This window comes from Pan troglodytes, chromosome 6 (genome assembly GCF_028858775.2).
Source record: "Pan troglodytes isolate AG18354 chromosome 6, NHGRI_mPanTro3-v2.0_pri, whole genome shotgun sequence".
Lineage (NCBI taxonomy): Eukaryota > Metazoa > Chordata > Mammalia > Primates > Hominidae > Pan > Pan troglodytes.
Genome location: NC_072404.2, coordinates 61,888,069 through 61,902,954, shown reverse-complemented (window position 1 = coordinate 61,902,954; position 14,886 = coordinate 61,888,069). Strand labels below are relative to the sequence as shown.

Below are 14,886 nucleotides of genomic sequence, written 5' to 3'. Positions count from 1 at the left end.
GTTGGGTATATATAATTCCAATATTCAAAATATATATTTACTTTCTCAAACTATAAACACACTGTGTACTATTGTGTAATCTTCTCTTTCACACAATGTATTGTATGTATTGTAAAAATACCTTTCATGTCAAATATTCTTTCCTAACTTTTTTTTTTCTTGAGATGGAGTTTCCTTCTTGTCGCCCAGGCTGGAGTGCAGTGGTGCAATCTCTACTCACTGCAACCTCCGCCTCCCGGGTTCAAGCAATTCTCCTGTCTCAGCCTCCCAAGTAGCTGGGATTACAAGCATGAGCCACCCACACCCAGAAAATTTTTTGTATTTTTAGTAGAGATGGGGTTTCACCATGTTGGCCAGGCTAGTCTCAAACCCCTGACCTCAAGTGATCCACCCACCTCAGCTCCCCAAAGTGCTGGGATTACAGGTTTGATCCACCATGCCCAGCCCCTCATAATATTTTTTAATGGCTGCATACATTTCATCATATGTATGTATCATAACTTATTTAACAAATTCTATTATAGAACACTTAGGTTGTTTACAAGTTTTTCCTGTTTTACACATTCTGTTAAATAAACATCCCTACGACACATTTATTTGTACAATCTTGACTGTTTCTTAAATTCCTAGAAGTAAAATTTCTGGAATACAGTTTGCATAATTTTAAAACTTCAAACACCTGTTACCTAATTTGAGCAGAATGTTTACTACAATATTCAAGAGTCCATTCAGCCAATGTCATATCTATGATAAAACCTGCAAAAGTTCGGATATTAATAACTGTAAGTAAATTTGTTGAGAGTGACTGAAATCACTATGGGATGAGAAGTTGCTATAGAAATTTTACTAAAGAGTGAACTAGCCAGGCACAGTGGCTCACACTTGTAATTCTAGCACTTTGGGAGGCCGAGGCGGGTGGATCACTTGAGGTCAGGAGTTTGAGACCAGCCTAACCAACATGGTGAAACCCCATCTCTACTAAAAATACAAAATTAGTCAGGTATGGTGGTGCACACCTGTAATCCCAGCTACTTGCGAGGCTGAGGCAGGAGAATTGCTTCAACCTGTGAGGCGGAGGTTGCAGCGAGCCAAGATTGCGCCTGGGCAACAAGAGCGAAACTCTGTCTCAAAAAAACAGAGTGAACTTCACACATCTGTCCCAGCAAACTATAAATGGTATATAGCAGAATTCTGGTATTTTCCATTCTGAGTTTTTTGTTCTTTGTTTTAATTAACTTTTTCTTAATTTGTTTTTTGGATAGAATACATTAACTGCTTCAAAATCCAAAAGCTACTGACTGCCCCCCCCCACCACAGACACCCAGTCCCACTGCCCGAAGGCAACCAGTGTTATCAACTTCAGATATTTTATGCATATCCAATATGGTCTTTTCTGTTTTACACAAATAATAGCACACTGTACTCAATTCTACCCCTTCCATTTTTTATCACTTGTAGTTTATTTTGGAAATCATTTCACATCAATATGCAGAGAAGATTCCTCATTCTTTTTTTATAGTTGCATATTATGTGAATGTGTCTTTTTTTTTTTTTTTTTTTTTTTGAGATGGAGTCTTGCTGTGTCGCCCAGGCTGGAATGCAGTGGTGCAATCTTGGCTCACTGCAACCTCCGCCTCCTGGGATCACGCCATTCTCCTGCCTCAGCCTCCCGAGTAGCTGGGACTACAGGCACGTGCCACCTCGCCCGGCTAATTTTTGTATTTTTACTAGAGACAGGGTTTCACCATGTTAGCCAGGATGGTCTCAATCTGCTGACCTTGTGATCCGCCCACCTCGGCCTCCCAAAGTGCTGGGATTACAGGCGTGAGCCACTGCGCCCAGCCTGCCATTATTTTTTTAACCAATATTCTATTGGCAGGAATTTAGGTTTTCTCCAATCCCTTACCAACACAAAATAACTTTGTGTGAACATCTAATAGTCTTTCAATTTAGGAATGAATGACTTAGCCACGTTTGAGTAAAATGGTGCCTGTTCTGGTCTGGATTCCTTTCTGTCTTGAACTGTCCAAAGTTCTCCTCACTCTAAACCCTTCTTGTGCCAGAATGTATCCTTTATAAGACTGCTTTTCTTCATCTCTGCTTTTGAATTATCTAAAAGCAAGTAAAAAGTCTTATTATTTGTAAAGCATTCATTCTTTTAAGAAGTTATGTAAAAATAAAGCTTTGTTTTTTACAAAAGATTTTTGTATAATTCACCCTTTTTATTGTTTGAAATCTTTTTATTTCATTACTTTTGGGGGAACAGGTGGTGTTTGGTTACATGGAAAAGTTCTTTAGTGGTGATTTCTGAGGTTTTGACGCACCCATCACCCGAGCAGTGTACACCGTACTCAACAGTGTAGTCTTTTATCCCTTACCCCCCTAGCACATCCCTCCAAATCCCCAGAGCCCATTAATATCATTCTTTTGCCTTTGCATCGTCATAGCTTAGCTCCCACATTATTCACCCTTTAGTTCCAAGTACATTCTGCTGTTGCTGGGACACAGGAAGGCTGTTTTAAACTCTACTTCCTCTGATGGAAGGGAGAAATTTCTGATTGACATCAAGCAGAAATGGTTCCATGTCTGCTTCCTCTCGTCAATAAACCTCACTCCAACCGCAAGGGACTTTCCCATGAGCCCCTTATGAAATGCCACTAGCCAAATTTCCCCTTATCTTAGCGATGTTTAATGTAACTGTTGAAAGCATTTCAGGCTGGGCCTGGTGGCTTATGCCTGTAATCCCAGCACTTGCAGGCCGAGGTAGATGGATCACCTGAGGTCAAGAGCTCAAGACCAGCCTGACCAACATGGCGAAACCCTGTTTCTACTAAAATAAAAAATTAGCCAGGCGGGTTGACGTGCGCCTGTAATCCCAACTACTCGGAAGGCTGAGGCAGGAGAATCGCTTGAATCCGGGAGGCGGAGGCTGCAGTGAGCTGAGAACGCGCCACTGCACTCCAGCCTGGGCGACAGAGCCAGACTCCGTCTCAAAAAAAAAGAAAAAGAAAAAAGAAAGCATTTCACACCAAGTATCACTAAAGCACAGATCCTTGGGGCCTTTGCAATTGCTGTTCTCTCTTCCTGTAATGTTCTTATCTTCATAAACACATAGCTTGCTTCCCCACCTCTTCAAGGGCTCCGTTCAAATGACCCCCCCCCCCCGCCTAACCTCTAATTTCCAGTCTCCTTCCTCTCTTTTCATGTCACCACCACCTGATTTACGCAGGCGTTTGTGTCTCCCCTCCTTGAAACTTAACTTCGTGAAGGTAGAATCTTATCTGATTTGGTGCAGTATCTCCAGAACCCAGCTAGACAGTAAATTTTTGTTGAATTTACCAGTGTACGGTTACTGTCCCAATTCTGGACACAAATTCTATAATACATATGAAAAGGAGCTGAAAATATATAGTAATACATAAATGTAAAACATTATTGCTGCCTGAATTTAACTTTTGCTGACTGGATCCACAGACAAGAAAGAGAAATACCAAATACAACTAATTCAACTCTGTTTATTTTTGACGAAACCGATTTCTTTCATTCAGTTCATACTACGCGTCCACACTGTGCCTCCAAAAATATTTGCCCTTATAACTGAATGCTCAGAAAGGCTAAGAAATCTGCCCAAGGTCCCCTGGCAATCCAGCCAGAGATGTGAGTCACTCTTAAGGTTGGATTTAATACAGATGTTTGAAGGACGGAGCGACAGTCCAGCTGCCCTAAGGAAGCAAAATGCTAAGTGCTCTGATGCGAGGACCAGAGGACAAGTTTCGCGGATGAACCACAGGAACTTCCGGGTTTTAAAGATCCTGGCGCCAAGTTCAGGGCGTTGACCGCGAAGGACGAGGCGTCCCCGTGACGTCCTGCTCTTCCAATGACCTTCAGGCCTGCGGAGACGTCGGAGAACGGAAGTTCTCTGCCTGTGTGCTGGTTGGTTGCGCGTTGAGGCCAGCCCCGCCTCCCATCTTCCGGTCTCCTCAGAAGTCGCTTAGATTTTCAGTGGTTGTCACACGTCCGGAGGCCTAGCCGTCGCGTATCTAGGATGCCGCGTGGAAGCCGAAGCCGCACCTCCCGCATGGCCCCTCCGGCCAGGTGAGACCATCGCAGGGTTTGAGACCAAAGCGCGGCCGTCCGGACTTTACTGGGGCAATGACGCAGAGGGAGGCCGCGGGCGGGGGCGAACCAAGGTCGGCTGCGGCGTGGGCTCGCCTCTGCCAGGTCGGGGGAGATTGAACGTAAAGCCTATGTTAGGGGAGTGTGGGGAGGGAATTCACTTACGGAAAAAGCTTCCTATCCAAACAACGGGAAAGGCATAACGTTATGGCCAGGTGGTAGGAAGGCATAAATTTTGACCTAGCTTGATTTCGGGGAAAAGAGCACCCAAGGAAATAATCCGGAAATGGTCAGAGGGAGCGTGATACATATGAAGATTTTTAAATACGTGCAGGACATAATTAGTCTTTTGTTATTTGAGAAGGGGTCTCGAAATTGTTGAAAGCATCTGAACGTTGAACAGATGAGGAATAGTTGAAGTTGCTTTTGGTGTAATAGTTCAGACGAGTCACTTTGGCCAGTCTTGTTTTGTAATGTGTAAAATGAAGGAATTGGACTAGATTATTTCCCCAGTTGACCATCTTTAGGTCTTAATTAGAATGTTTATTTATTTATATTTTGAGTCAGAGTCTAACTCAGGCTGTAGTGCAGTGACGTAATCATGGCTAACTGCAGCCTTGACTTCCTGGGCTCAAGCTATTCTACCACGTAAGCCTCCAGAGTAACTGGGACTACAGGCATGCGCCACCTGTGCACCACACCTGGCGACTTTATTCTATTTTATATTTTAGCAGAGACAGGGTCTCATTATGTGGCCCTGGCTGGTCTCAAAGTCCTGGCCTCAAATGATCCTTTCGCCTCCACTTCCCTAATCACTGGGATTACAGGCAAGAGCCACCACTCCGCAGCCTATGTTAATTATTTGATCCGTCAATAAAATGTAAACTCCATGAATGCAGAGATTTTTGTCTCTTGTTCACAGTTACATTACCAGCGCCTTGTAGTTACCTAATACTTGAATGAATGAATCCTGTAAGAATCTTTCTAACTTTTAGTAGTCTGTATTTCTTATGACGTGTTGGATATGTCTTTAAAGATACTGTGGGCTATGCGAATACATGGAAATGGTTGCAAAGAAGCAGAAAAAACTAGTATGTCCTAGGCTATTACTATTATAAGAAAAGATTAAAGTGGCCGGGCGTGGTGGCTCATGCCTGTAATCCCAACACTTTGGGAGGTCGAGGCGGGTGGATCACTTGAGGTCAGGAGTTCGAGACCAGCCTGGCCAACATGGTGAAACTCCGTCTCTACTAGAAATACAAAAATTAGCCAGGTGTGGTGGTGCGCGCCTGTAATCCCAGCTACTTGGGAAGCGGAGGCAGAAGAATCGGTTGAACCCAGGAGGCAGAGGTTGCAGTGAGATTGGATCGTGACACTGCACTCCAGTCTGGGCATCAGAGTGAGGCCCTGTCTCAAAAAAAAAAAAAAAATTAGGCCGTGCCGGTGGTTCACACGTGTAATCCCAGCACTTTGGGAGTCCGAGGCGGGTGGATCACCTGAGGTCAGGAGCTTGAGACCAGCCATGGTCACCATAGTGAAACCTCGTCTCTACTAAAAATACAAAAAATTAGCCGGAGGTGGTCGCGGGTGCCTGTAATCCCAGCTACTCGGAAGGCTGAGGCAAGAGAATCGCTTGAGTCTGGGAGGTGGAGGTTGCAATGAGCTGAGATTGTGCCATTGCACTCCAGCCTGGGCAACAAGAGCGAAGCTCCATCTCAAAAAAAAAAAATTGAAGAGAGAAAATGATGTAAATAATTTGAAATGAAAATCTTGAGGTCCATTTTAATATGTAAGTTATTTTAAGTTGACAATTTCCAAAACTGGTTGGAATTGGGAACTTGATGTTTTTTTCTTTTCTTTCACAGCCGGGCCCCTCAGATGAGAGCTGCACCCAGGCCAGCACCAGTCGCTCAGCCACCAGCAGCGGCACCCCCATCTGCAGTTGGCTCTTCTGCTGCTGCGCCCCGGCAGCCAGGTCTGATGGCCCAGATGGCAACCACTGCAGCTGGCGTGGCTGTGGGCTCTGCTGTGGGGCACACACTGGGTCACGCCATTACTGGGGGCTTCAGTGGAGGAAGTAATGCTGAGCCTGCGAGGCCTGACATCACTTACCAGGTGGGAATTTAGGCAGCATTTCCCTTCCATGGGTGGATTTTATGAGAAAAGCCAGACGTTTGTAAGTTCCTTAAGTGTAGGAATTGTCTTTGATTTTAGAACCCACTGTGCTGTTAATAGACAATGGGTTTTAAAGCCACATTTGGCCGTTGAGTTATTGCCTTAGGCCAGCACCAACAAGTACTGTACAAATTGTGTTTCTTCCCAAGGAGGAGACTTACAACAGTCCACTTGACTCACTGTAAAACAACCACTTTTCCCTTTGAATATTTCATCCCAGTGACACTTCCTACTAATCCTGTCTTGATCTTAGTTAACAAATCAAAAATCTCGCATAACTGTGTGTTCTTTTACGTGATGTTTGCCATTACCCATCTTTCTGATGTGTGTGGGCTTTCTAGTCTAATGAGCATAGGTGTGTATACTCTTGTATTTCCGGTGTGCTTGAAACTCCTCCATCCATTTTTCTATAATAGTACCATTTTACCTCCCTGAAGCTTCAGTAAACCATTTAGTCTTGATAACAAGATAATAATTCCACTTTATTTGCATCTTTATTTAGGAATCTTTCTGGTTGTAATTGGAATTTTGTTAAAACTGTTGGCTTTCAGCTTTTAAATATTTTCACTTTTGGCTGGGCACGGAGGCTCATGCCTATAATCCCAGCACATTGGGAGGTTGAAGTGAAGGGATTGCTTGAACCCAGAAGTTTGAGACCAGGCTGGGCAACATAGCGCAACCCTGTCTTTACTAAAAATATTTATTTAAATTCTTCTTTTTTGGAGGTAGAGTCTCGCTCTGTTATCCAGGCTCCACCGCCCAGGTTCAAGCGATTCTCCTGCCTCAGCCTCCCGAGTAGCTGGGATTACAGGTGCCTGCTACCACGCCCGGCTAATTTTTGTATTTTTAGTAGGGACGGGGTTTCACCATATTGGCCAGGCTGGTCTCAAATGCCTGACCTCAAGTGATTCACCCTTCTCGGCTTCCCAAAGTGTTGGAATTACAGGCGTGAGCCACCATGTTTGGCCTAAAATATTTTTTAAGTAAATGAAGATTTAAATGTTTTCACTTTCCATGTTAATAGATGGGAACTTTAATTAGCATCTGGTGCTAGTTCCATTTTCCATTAACCTCAAAGAGGATGGATACTCTTCATTGTCTAGGCATAAGTATGATTTTCTTTCTCAGCAATGTTGAATGTTTTGCCTTTGCAGGAGCCTCAGGGAACCCAGCCAGCACAGCAGCAGCAGCCTTGCCTCTATGAGATCAAACAGTTTCTGGAGTGTGCCCAGAACCAGGGTGACATCAAGCTCTGTGAGGGTTTCAATGAGGTGCTGAAACAGTGCCGACTTGCAAACGGTAGGTAATTTGTCCAATTTACATCTGCTTAATTCACAGTGGAATTCCTGGATCCTGTAGAACTTAGGGGAATCTGTGTTTAATAAATTAGAGAAGACTTTATTGAAATTTCTCTAGAATTAACTCCTAACAACTGGGCCAGAGGTTTCTAGTCATTTTTATGAGTAATTTTCTGAATTTTCTTCCTTTAGAAGGTATAGGCCAAGCACAGTGGCTCACGCTTGTAATCCCAGCACTTTGGGAGGCCAAGACAGGTGGATCACCTGATGTCAGGAGTTTGAGGCCAGCCTGGCCAACATGGCAAAACCCCATCTGTACTAAAAATACAAAAAATTAGCTGGGTGTGGTGGCAGGCACCTGTAATCCCAGCTACTCAGGAGGCTGAGGCAGGAGAATTGCTTGAACCCGGGAGGCGGAGGTTGCAGTGAGCCAAGATCCCGCCACTGCATTCCAGCCTGGGCAACAGTGGGAGACTCTGTCTCAAATTTAAAAGAAAAAAAAAAAAAGAAGGTATAAATCAGTATGCCAGATCTTACTGTGATTACTGGATGTAAGTGACCTTCTAACCTTAAGGCTGCGAATATAAGATTAGATTCTGTTTTCACCAAAATCCAGGAATAGACAAAAAGACTGATACCTGGTATCTGTACCTCATTGAGTGAAAGGAGTCAATTAAGTTCCTCAGGGGAACTCCAAAGATTTAGGGTGTCTTGTTAGTTGTAGGATGCCTTCAGTAGCTTACAAGCAAAACCATAACCTTCCTGGAACCCAGCAGTCTGGAAGGCCAAGGTGGGAGGATTGCTTGAGTCCAGGAGTTCGAGACCAGCCTGGGCAACATAGCAAGACCTCATCTCTATTTTTTATCCAAAAAAAAAACAAAAACAAAACCCATAGCCTTGGCCTTTTGTTGCTGCTTTCATAATTTGGAAGGCTTCTGTTTTATTGAGTATATGAAGCTAGCATTCTTCTAACTTAATATTTTCTGTTTGCAGGATTGGCCTAATGAAGAAGTTCAACCTGGAGAGATGGAAAATCAGCTCTCATAACTAAGTTAATTTAGTATAAAAATAGAATTGATAGTGAGGGTATAAAGTATAACCATCAGTTAAACCTCTCCTGTCATTCCTAGCTTCCTTGCTTCAGAATTGAAATGGAAGTGGGGGTGTCCCTACTCTGTAGAATCTGGGACTGGGCAAATGTTTGTGTGGCCTCCTTAAACTAGCTGTTATGTTATGATTTTATTCTTTGTGAGTTAATTAGAATAAAGTAATTTTCTTCTAAGGTATGGTTCATTTAGTCTATAGTCTCTGGTTATGAAATTAGCATCCTCCCAGATCTGACAGCTCCCTGAGGGGTTATATAAGGAGTAGCTCACTTGCAAACATAACATGCTGCTCAATTCAAAGGTTCTAGGTGCTGTGGGTCTGGAGTTATGTAAGCTGAGCTGTAGCAGGAAACTCTGCTTAAAATACTGTTTAAAGCTGTGTGTGCTGGCATGTGCCTGTGATCCCAGCTACTTGGGAGACTGAGGCGGGAGAATCGCTTGAACCCAGGAGGTGGAGGTTGCAGTGCACTGAGACCATGCCACTGCACTCACTGACAGAGCAAGACTCTGTCTCAAAAAAACAAAAAAAAAATACATTGTTTTAATCAGTTGAATGATAAAGGAAACAGGAATAGGTCTATTTGGGGTGGGTTCCCTGTGGCTAGGTCAGCACTGCATATCACTATTCCTCTACTGTTTCCAAGCAAGCTTGTGCAACCCACCTTTTGTTCTGTTTTCTTTTGCTTTAGGCTTTTAGCAGCCTGGAGTCATAGTTTGTCTCTAGTGATAAGTGGAAAAGAGCGATGAGGAAGGGGTTTTACTGGCCTAACCATAAACTAACTAAACCCATGACTATTCTCTCCCTTGGACGCCCCTGATTGAAGATAAAAAACCATTCTTAATATATGCAGTTCCCCTGAAGGTGCTTTTCCTCTGTTTAAGGTGTTGTAGCCTCCTCTTCCTAAAACACTCAGGCTAACTGCCATCCCCCACTCCGTGCTAGGGAAGAACTTCAAGGGGATGGAATTCAATTTGGAGTAGGCCACTTTTTTCATGTCAGATGGGTAATGTGTCAATGCAACCAGTTTTGAGGGAGGCACACTTCATGAGTGTGAAAACCCTGTCATCACACTTAACTACAAAAGGATCAGCAGGTCTTTTTTTTTTTTAAAGTGAGCAGCAGAGATGGTTTCACTATGTTGATCAGGCTGGTATAGAACTCCTGACCTCAGGTGATCCCCCAGCCTCGGCATCCCAAAGTGCTGGGATTGTAGGCATGAGCCACCACACCTGGCCTCCGTAGGTTCTGTTTTCTGATTTTTTTTCTGAGTTTCAGAGCCCTGCATCACTGCCAGGTGAGTGAAATGCTGGTGATTGAGGGAATTAGCCAGTTGCTGTCTCGCCTCCTATCAGCTGTGTTCCTGGAGTGCCTAAACATTCAGTTCCTGAAAGAGGCTCCCTTTCAGAAAGAGGGTCTCAGCACAGTTCACTCCTGGCCAGTTCCCCGGCATACTCCCTCCTGGGTTTATAGAAGACACTTTTGCTAATTTTCCTGGAGGCTCGGGACCTCTGTGAGTCTGTAGTGTTAATGCTCAGATGTCCCTCGTGTCCAGGTGTAGTGGTGATTCAAATAAATTGAATCAAAGAAAAATGACGAAATATAAGCGTGACTGGCCAGGCCTACTCTCTGGTAGGAGTCATTGCTACAAGGAGAAAGGTGTGGAATAATCCTCTAGGTGCACTGGCCTTTTGCCCTAAAGTCAGAAAGGATTTTGTGATGCATTCATTGATTGTCCAGTTGGCGCTCCAATTCCCTGAGTTTGGTGTCCATGGATTCAGCCAATCGAGGATTGAGAATATTTGAAGTCTGTGCAATAAAGTGAGATCCCTACAAAAAATAAATCAGCCAGGTGCAGTAGCATGCACCTGTAGTCCCAGCCACTAGGGAGGCCAAGGTGGGGGGATCGCAGAAGCCCAGTTCAAGGTTGCAGTGATCTATGATCACACCACTGAACTCCAGCCCAGAGTGAGACCCTGTCTCAAAATAATTTTTTGGAAAAATTCATGGTCATTTCTGTAGGAAACATGTAAACTATTTTCCTTGTCATTCCCTAAACAATACAGTGTAACAACTTTACATCCTGTTTACATTATACTAGGTATTATAAGTAATCTAGAGATGATTTAAAGTATACAGCAGGAAATGCATAGGTTATATGCAAATAATGTGGCATTTTATGTAAGGGATGTGAGCATCCGTGGATTTTTGTTATCCATAGGAGCCTTGGAACCAATCACCTGAAGATACCTTAGAAACCAGCAAGAGTCAAATCTGTAGCTTAGAAATGTGAGGGAGAAAATAGGTTTTTAATGGTAAATTAGGCAGGGCACGGTGGCTCATGCCTGTAATCCCAGCACGTTGGGAGGCTGAGGAGGGCGGATCACCTGAGTTCAGGAGTTTGAGACCAGCCTAGCTAACATGGTGAAATCTCATCTCTACTAAAACAAAAATTAGCAAGGCATGGTGGTGGGTGCCTGTAATCCCAGCTACTTGGGAGGCTGAGGCAGGGGAATTGATTGAACCTGGGAAGCAGAGGTTGCAGTGAGACGAGATTGTGCCACTGCACTCCAGCCTGGGCAACAGAACAGGACTCTCTCAAAAAAAAAAAAAAAAAAAAAAAATTAGCCAGGCCTGGTGGCACACACTTGTAGTCTCAGCTACTCAGGCTGAGGCAAGGAGAATTGCTTGAACCCTGGATGCAGTGAGCCAGGATCGTGCTACTGCACTCCAGCCTGGGTGACAGAGTGAGACTCCTCTCAAAAAAAAAAAAAGCAAATTAGACCTGGCACAGCGCCTCATGCCTGTGATCCCAGCACTTTGGGAGGCCAAGGTGGGCAGATAACCTGAGGTCAGGAGTTCAAGACCAGCCTGGCTAACATGGTGAAACCCCATCTCTACTAAAAATAAAAATAAAAATAAATTAGCCAGGTGTGGTGACGTACTTCTGTAATCCTAGCTACTCAGGAGGCTGAGGCAGGAGAATCGCTTGAACCCGGGAGGCAGAGGTTACAGTGAGCCAAGATTGTGGCATTGCACTCCAGCCTGGGCTACAACAGTGAAACTCCGTCTCAAAAAAAAAGAAAAAACAATTGCTGGCCATGGTGTTGCCCACTTTTGGTCTCAGCTATTCAGGAGCCTGAGGCGAGAGGATCTCTTGAGTCCAAGAGGTCAAGGCTGTAGTGAGCCATGTTTGTGCCACTGCACTGCAGCCTGGGCAACAGAGCAAGACCCTGTACAAAAAGCAAAAAAAAAAAAAGAGAAAACAGTAAGTTAAAGAGTTCCAGCTATTTAAAACCTTGCAGAATTTGTGTTTCAATGTGTTGCATTTCAGTAAGTTGGAGGCTTTTATGCTTAGCACTCATTCCCTGAAGAATTTTTCAGCTCTTTTGTATGTAAACAATTCAACAAAAAATTTCCCCAAAGTGAAAGAAATAGATGGTCAGCATTATTATTATTTTTTGTTTATTTTTGGGACAGAGTCTAGCATTATTATTATTATTGTTATTATTATAATTATTATTATTGAGACCGAGTCTAGCTCTGTCGCCAGGCTGGAGTTCAGTGGTGCGATCTCGGCTCACTGCAGTGCCTCCCGGGTTCAAACAATTCACCTGCCTCAGCCTCCTGAGTAATTGGAATTACAGGCATGTGCCACTGTGCCCAGTTAATTTTTGTATTTTTAGTAGGGACGGTTTCACCATGTTGGACAGGATGGTCTCAATCTCCTGACCTCATGATCCGCCCACCTCAGCCTCCCAAAATTCTGGGATTACAGATGTGAGCCACCGCACCCAGCCAGATGGTCAGCATTATAAGGAACTGCTGGCGCCCACAACATCCGGGGTTAATCTAGGCTCTCTGACTCACCTACTTGGCAACCTTGACCAAGTCACAGTCTCTCTAAAATTGGCTTAATACCAGGGTTTTGTTGTCCAAGTGAAACTGTATGAAGTGCTTTGTAAAATGTGTATCAATTAGGTATCTGTGGTCAAGTGTGGTTTCTCACACCTGTAATCCCAGCACTTTGGGAGGACCAAAACAGGAGGATTGCTTAAGCCCAGAACTTTGAGACCAGTCTAGGCAACATCGTGAGACCCCTATCTCTTGTTATTTTATTTATTTTATTTATTTTTTTTTTTTTTGAGGCAGAGTCTCGCTCTGTCACCCAGGCTGGAGTGCAGTGGCACGATCTCGGCTCACTGCAACCTCTGCCTCCCGGGTTCAAGCAATTCTCCTGCTTCAACGTCCAGAGTACCTGGGACTACAGGCACCCACCACCACGCCGGACTAATTTTTGTTTTGTTTGTTTGTTTGTTTGTTTCTTGAGACGGAGTCTCGCTCTATTGCCCAGGCTGGAGTGCAGTGGCGCAATCTCGGCTCACTGCAAGCTTCACCTCCCGGGTTCACGCCATTCTCCTGACTCAGCCTCCTGAGTAGCTGGGACTACAGGCATCCACCACCATGCCTGGCTACTTTTTGTATTTTCAGTAGAGCCGGGTTTCACCGTGTTAGCCAGGATGGTCTCGATATCCTGACCTCGTGATCCACCTGCCTCGGCCTCCCGAAGTGCTGGGATTACAGGCGTGAGCCACCACGCCCAGCCTAATTTTTGTATTTTTAGTAGAGATGGGGTTTCACCATGTTGGCCAGGCTGGCCTCGAACTCCTGACCTCAGGTGATCCGCCCACCTCAGCCTCCCGAAGTGCTGGGATTGCAGATGTGAGCCACCGCACGCAGCTCCCATCTCTATTTTAAAAATTAAAAATACATACAAAATTAAAAACAGCCAGGTGCCATGGCACGCGCCTGTAGTGCCAACTACTCGGGAGGCTGAGGCAGGGGAATCACTTGAACTTGGGAGGCGGAGGTTGCAGTGAGACAAGATCTCACCACTGCACTCCACCCTGGCAACAGAGGGAGACTCCATCTCAAAAAAAAAAAAAAGAAAAAAATTAAAAACATATTTGTGGGCTCAGATCATGGGTAAAGCACTGTCTCCCCTACGTTCACCCCCTGCCATCAATTTGGAATATTAGGAGTTTGGAAAAAGGTAATTTTAGAATGAGAGGGAACAATGAAAACTAAGTGTCCACTGTGTGCCTGCATGCTGCACAGTGCTGCCAGTTTTGTCAACTCCCTGTAAGGTAGACTCATACTGATGAGGACCCTGGCAGGAAGTCGCATGCACCGAGAGACCACATGTTTTTCCTGGCATATGAAACTCCTCACAATAGAAACTGCAGGCTGAAAATGAAATGGGTAAGAAAGGTTCTTTAAAAAAATAAAAATAGGGCTGGGGGTGGTGGCTCACACCTGTAATCCGAGCACTTTGGGAGGCCAAGGCAGGCGGATCATGAGGTCAGGGGTTCGAGACCAGCCTGACCAATATGGTGAAACCTCGTCTCTACTAAAAACAAAAATCAGCTGTGCTTGGTGGCACGTGCCTATAGTCCCAGCTACTCAGGTGGCTGAGGCAGGAGAATTGCTTGAACCCGGGAGGCAGAGGTTGCAGTGAGCCGAGATTGCGCCACTGCACTCCAGCCTGAGTGACAGAGTGAGACTCTGTTTCAATAAATAAATAAATAAAATAATAAAAGTAAAAGGCCAGGCATGGTGGCTCACGCCTGTAATCCCAGCACTTTGGGAGGCTGAGGTGAGCAGATCACCTGAGGTCAGGAGTTCAAGACCAGCCTGTTCAATATGGTGAAACCCTGTCTCTACTACAAATACAAAAATTAGCCGGGCATGGTGGCAGGCATCTATAATCCCAGGTATTCAAGAGGCTGAGGCAGGAGAATCGCTTGAACCCGGGAGGCAGAGGTTGCAGTGAGCCAAGATCGCACCGTTGCACTCCAGCCTGGGCGACAAGAGTGAGACTCCATCTCAAAAAAAAAAAAAAAAAGAAATACAAAAATTAGCCAGGCCTGGTGGCTTGCGCCTGTAATCCCAGCTACTCCGGAGGCTGAGGCAGGAGAATCGCTTGAACCCGGGAGGCAGAGGCTGCAGTGAGCCAAGATCGCCCCGTTGCACTCCAGCCTGGGCGACAAGAGTGAGACTCCATCTCAAAAAAAAAAAAAAAAAAATACAAAAATTAACCGGGCATGGTGGCTTGCGCCTGTAATCCCAGCTACTCGGGAGGCTGAGGCAGGAGAATCACTTGAACCCCAGAGGCGGAGGTTGCAGTGAGCCG

The 14,886-nt window shown here is 44.9% G+C and overlaps 1 protein-coding gene and 1 pseudogene across 2 annotated transcripts; one reads left to right on the top strand and one right to left on the bottom strand.

The window, feature by feature from the left end:
• The first annotated feature begins 3,882 nt into the window (after nt 1-3,882).
• CHCHD2 (coiled-coil-helix-coiled-coil-helix domain containing 2) lies at nt 3,883-8,871 on the top strand. 2 transcript variants are annotated; one of them, XM_001161277.6, is made up of 4 exons: nt 3,883-4,095; nt 5,982-6,231; nt 7,446-7,590; nt 8,583-8,871. In XM_001161277.6, the coding sequence occupies exons 1-4, from the start codon at nt 4,046-4,048 to the stop codon at nt 8,591-8,593; spliced, it is 456 nt and encodes a 151-aa protein (XP_001161277.1). In that variant the 5' UTR covers nt 3,883-4,045; the 3' UTR covers nt 8,594-8,871. The 2 variants fall into 2 exon arrangements, with proteins under 2 accessions (XP_001161277.1, XP_016813009.1); XM_016957520.3 differs by having other exon boundaries at nt 3,940-4,095; nt 7,446-7,594.
• Nucleotides 8,872-9,689: 818 nt separating this feature from the next.
• On the bottom strand, nt 9,690-9,783 carry LOC112209950 (small nucleolar RNA U13; annotated as a pseudogene).
• Nucleotides 9,784-14,886: the final 5,103 nt, after the last annotated feature.

Excerpts from the sequence above, each read along its gene's own strand:
- CHCHD2 (XM_016957520.3), top strand. The coding sequence starts at position 4,046 with ATGCCGCGTGGAAGCCGAAGCCGCACCTCCCGCATGGCCCCTCCGGCC. Across the intron at positions 4,096-5,981 it reads CGCATGGCCCCTCCGGCCAG|CCGGGCCCCTCAGATGAGAG; the intron begins GTGAGACCATCG and ends TTTCTTTCACAG. Across the intron at positions 7,595-8,582 it reads TGCCGACTTGCAAACGGTAG|GATTGGCCTAATGAAGAAGT; the intron begins GTAATTTGTCCA and ends TTCTGTTTGCAG.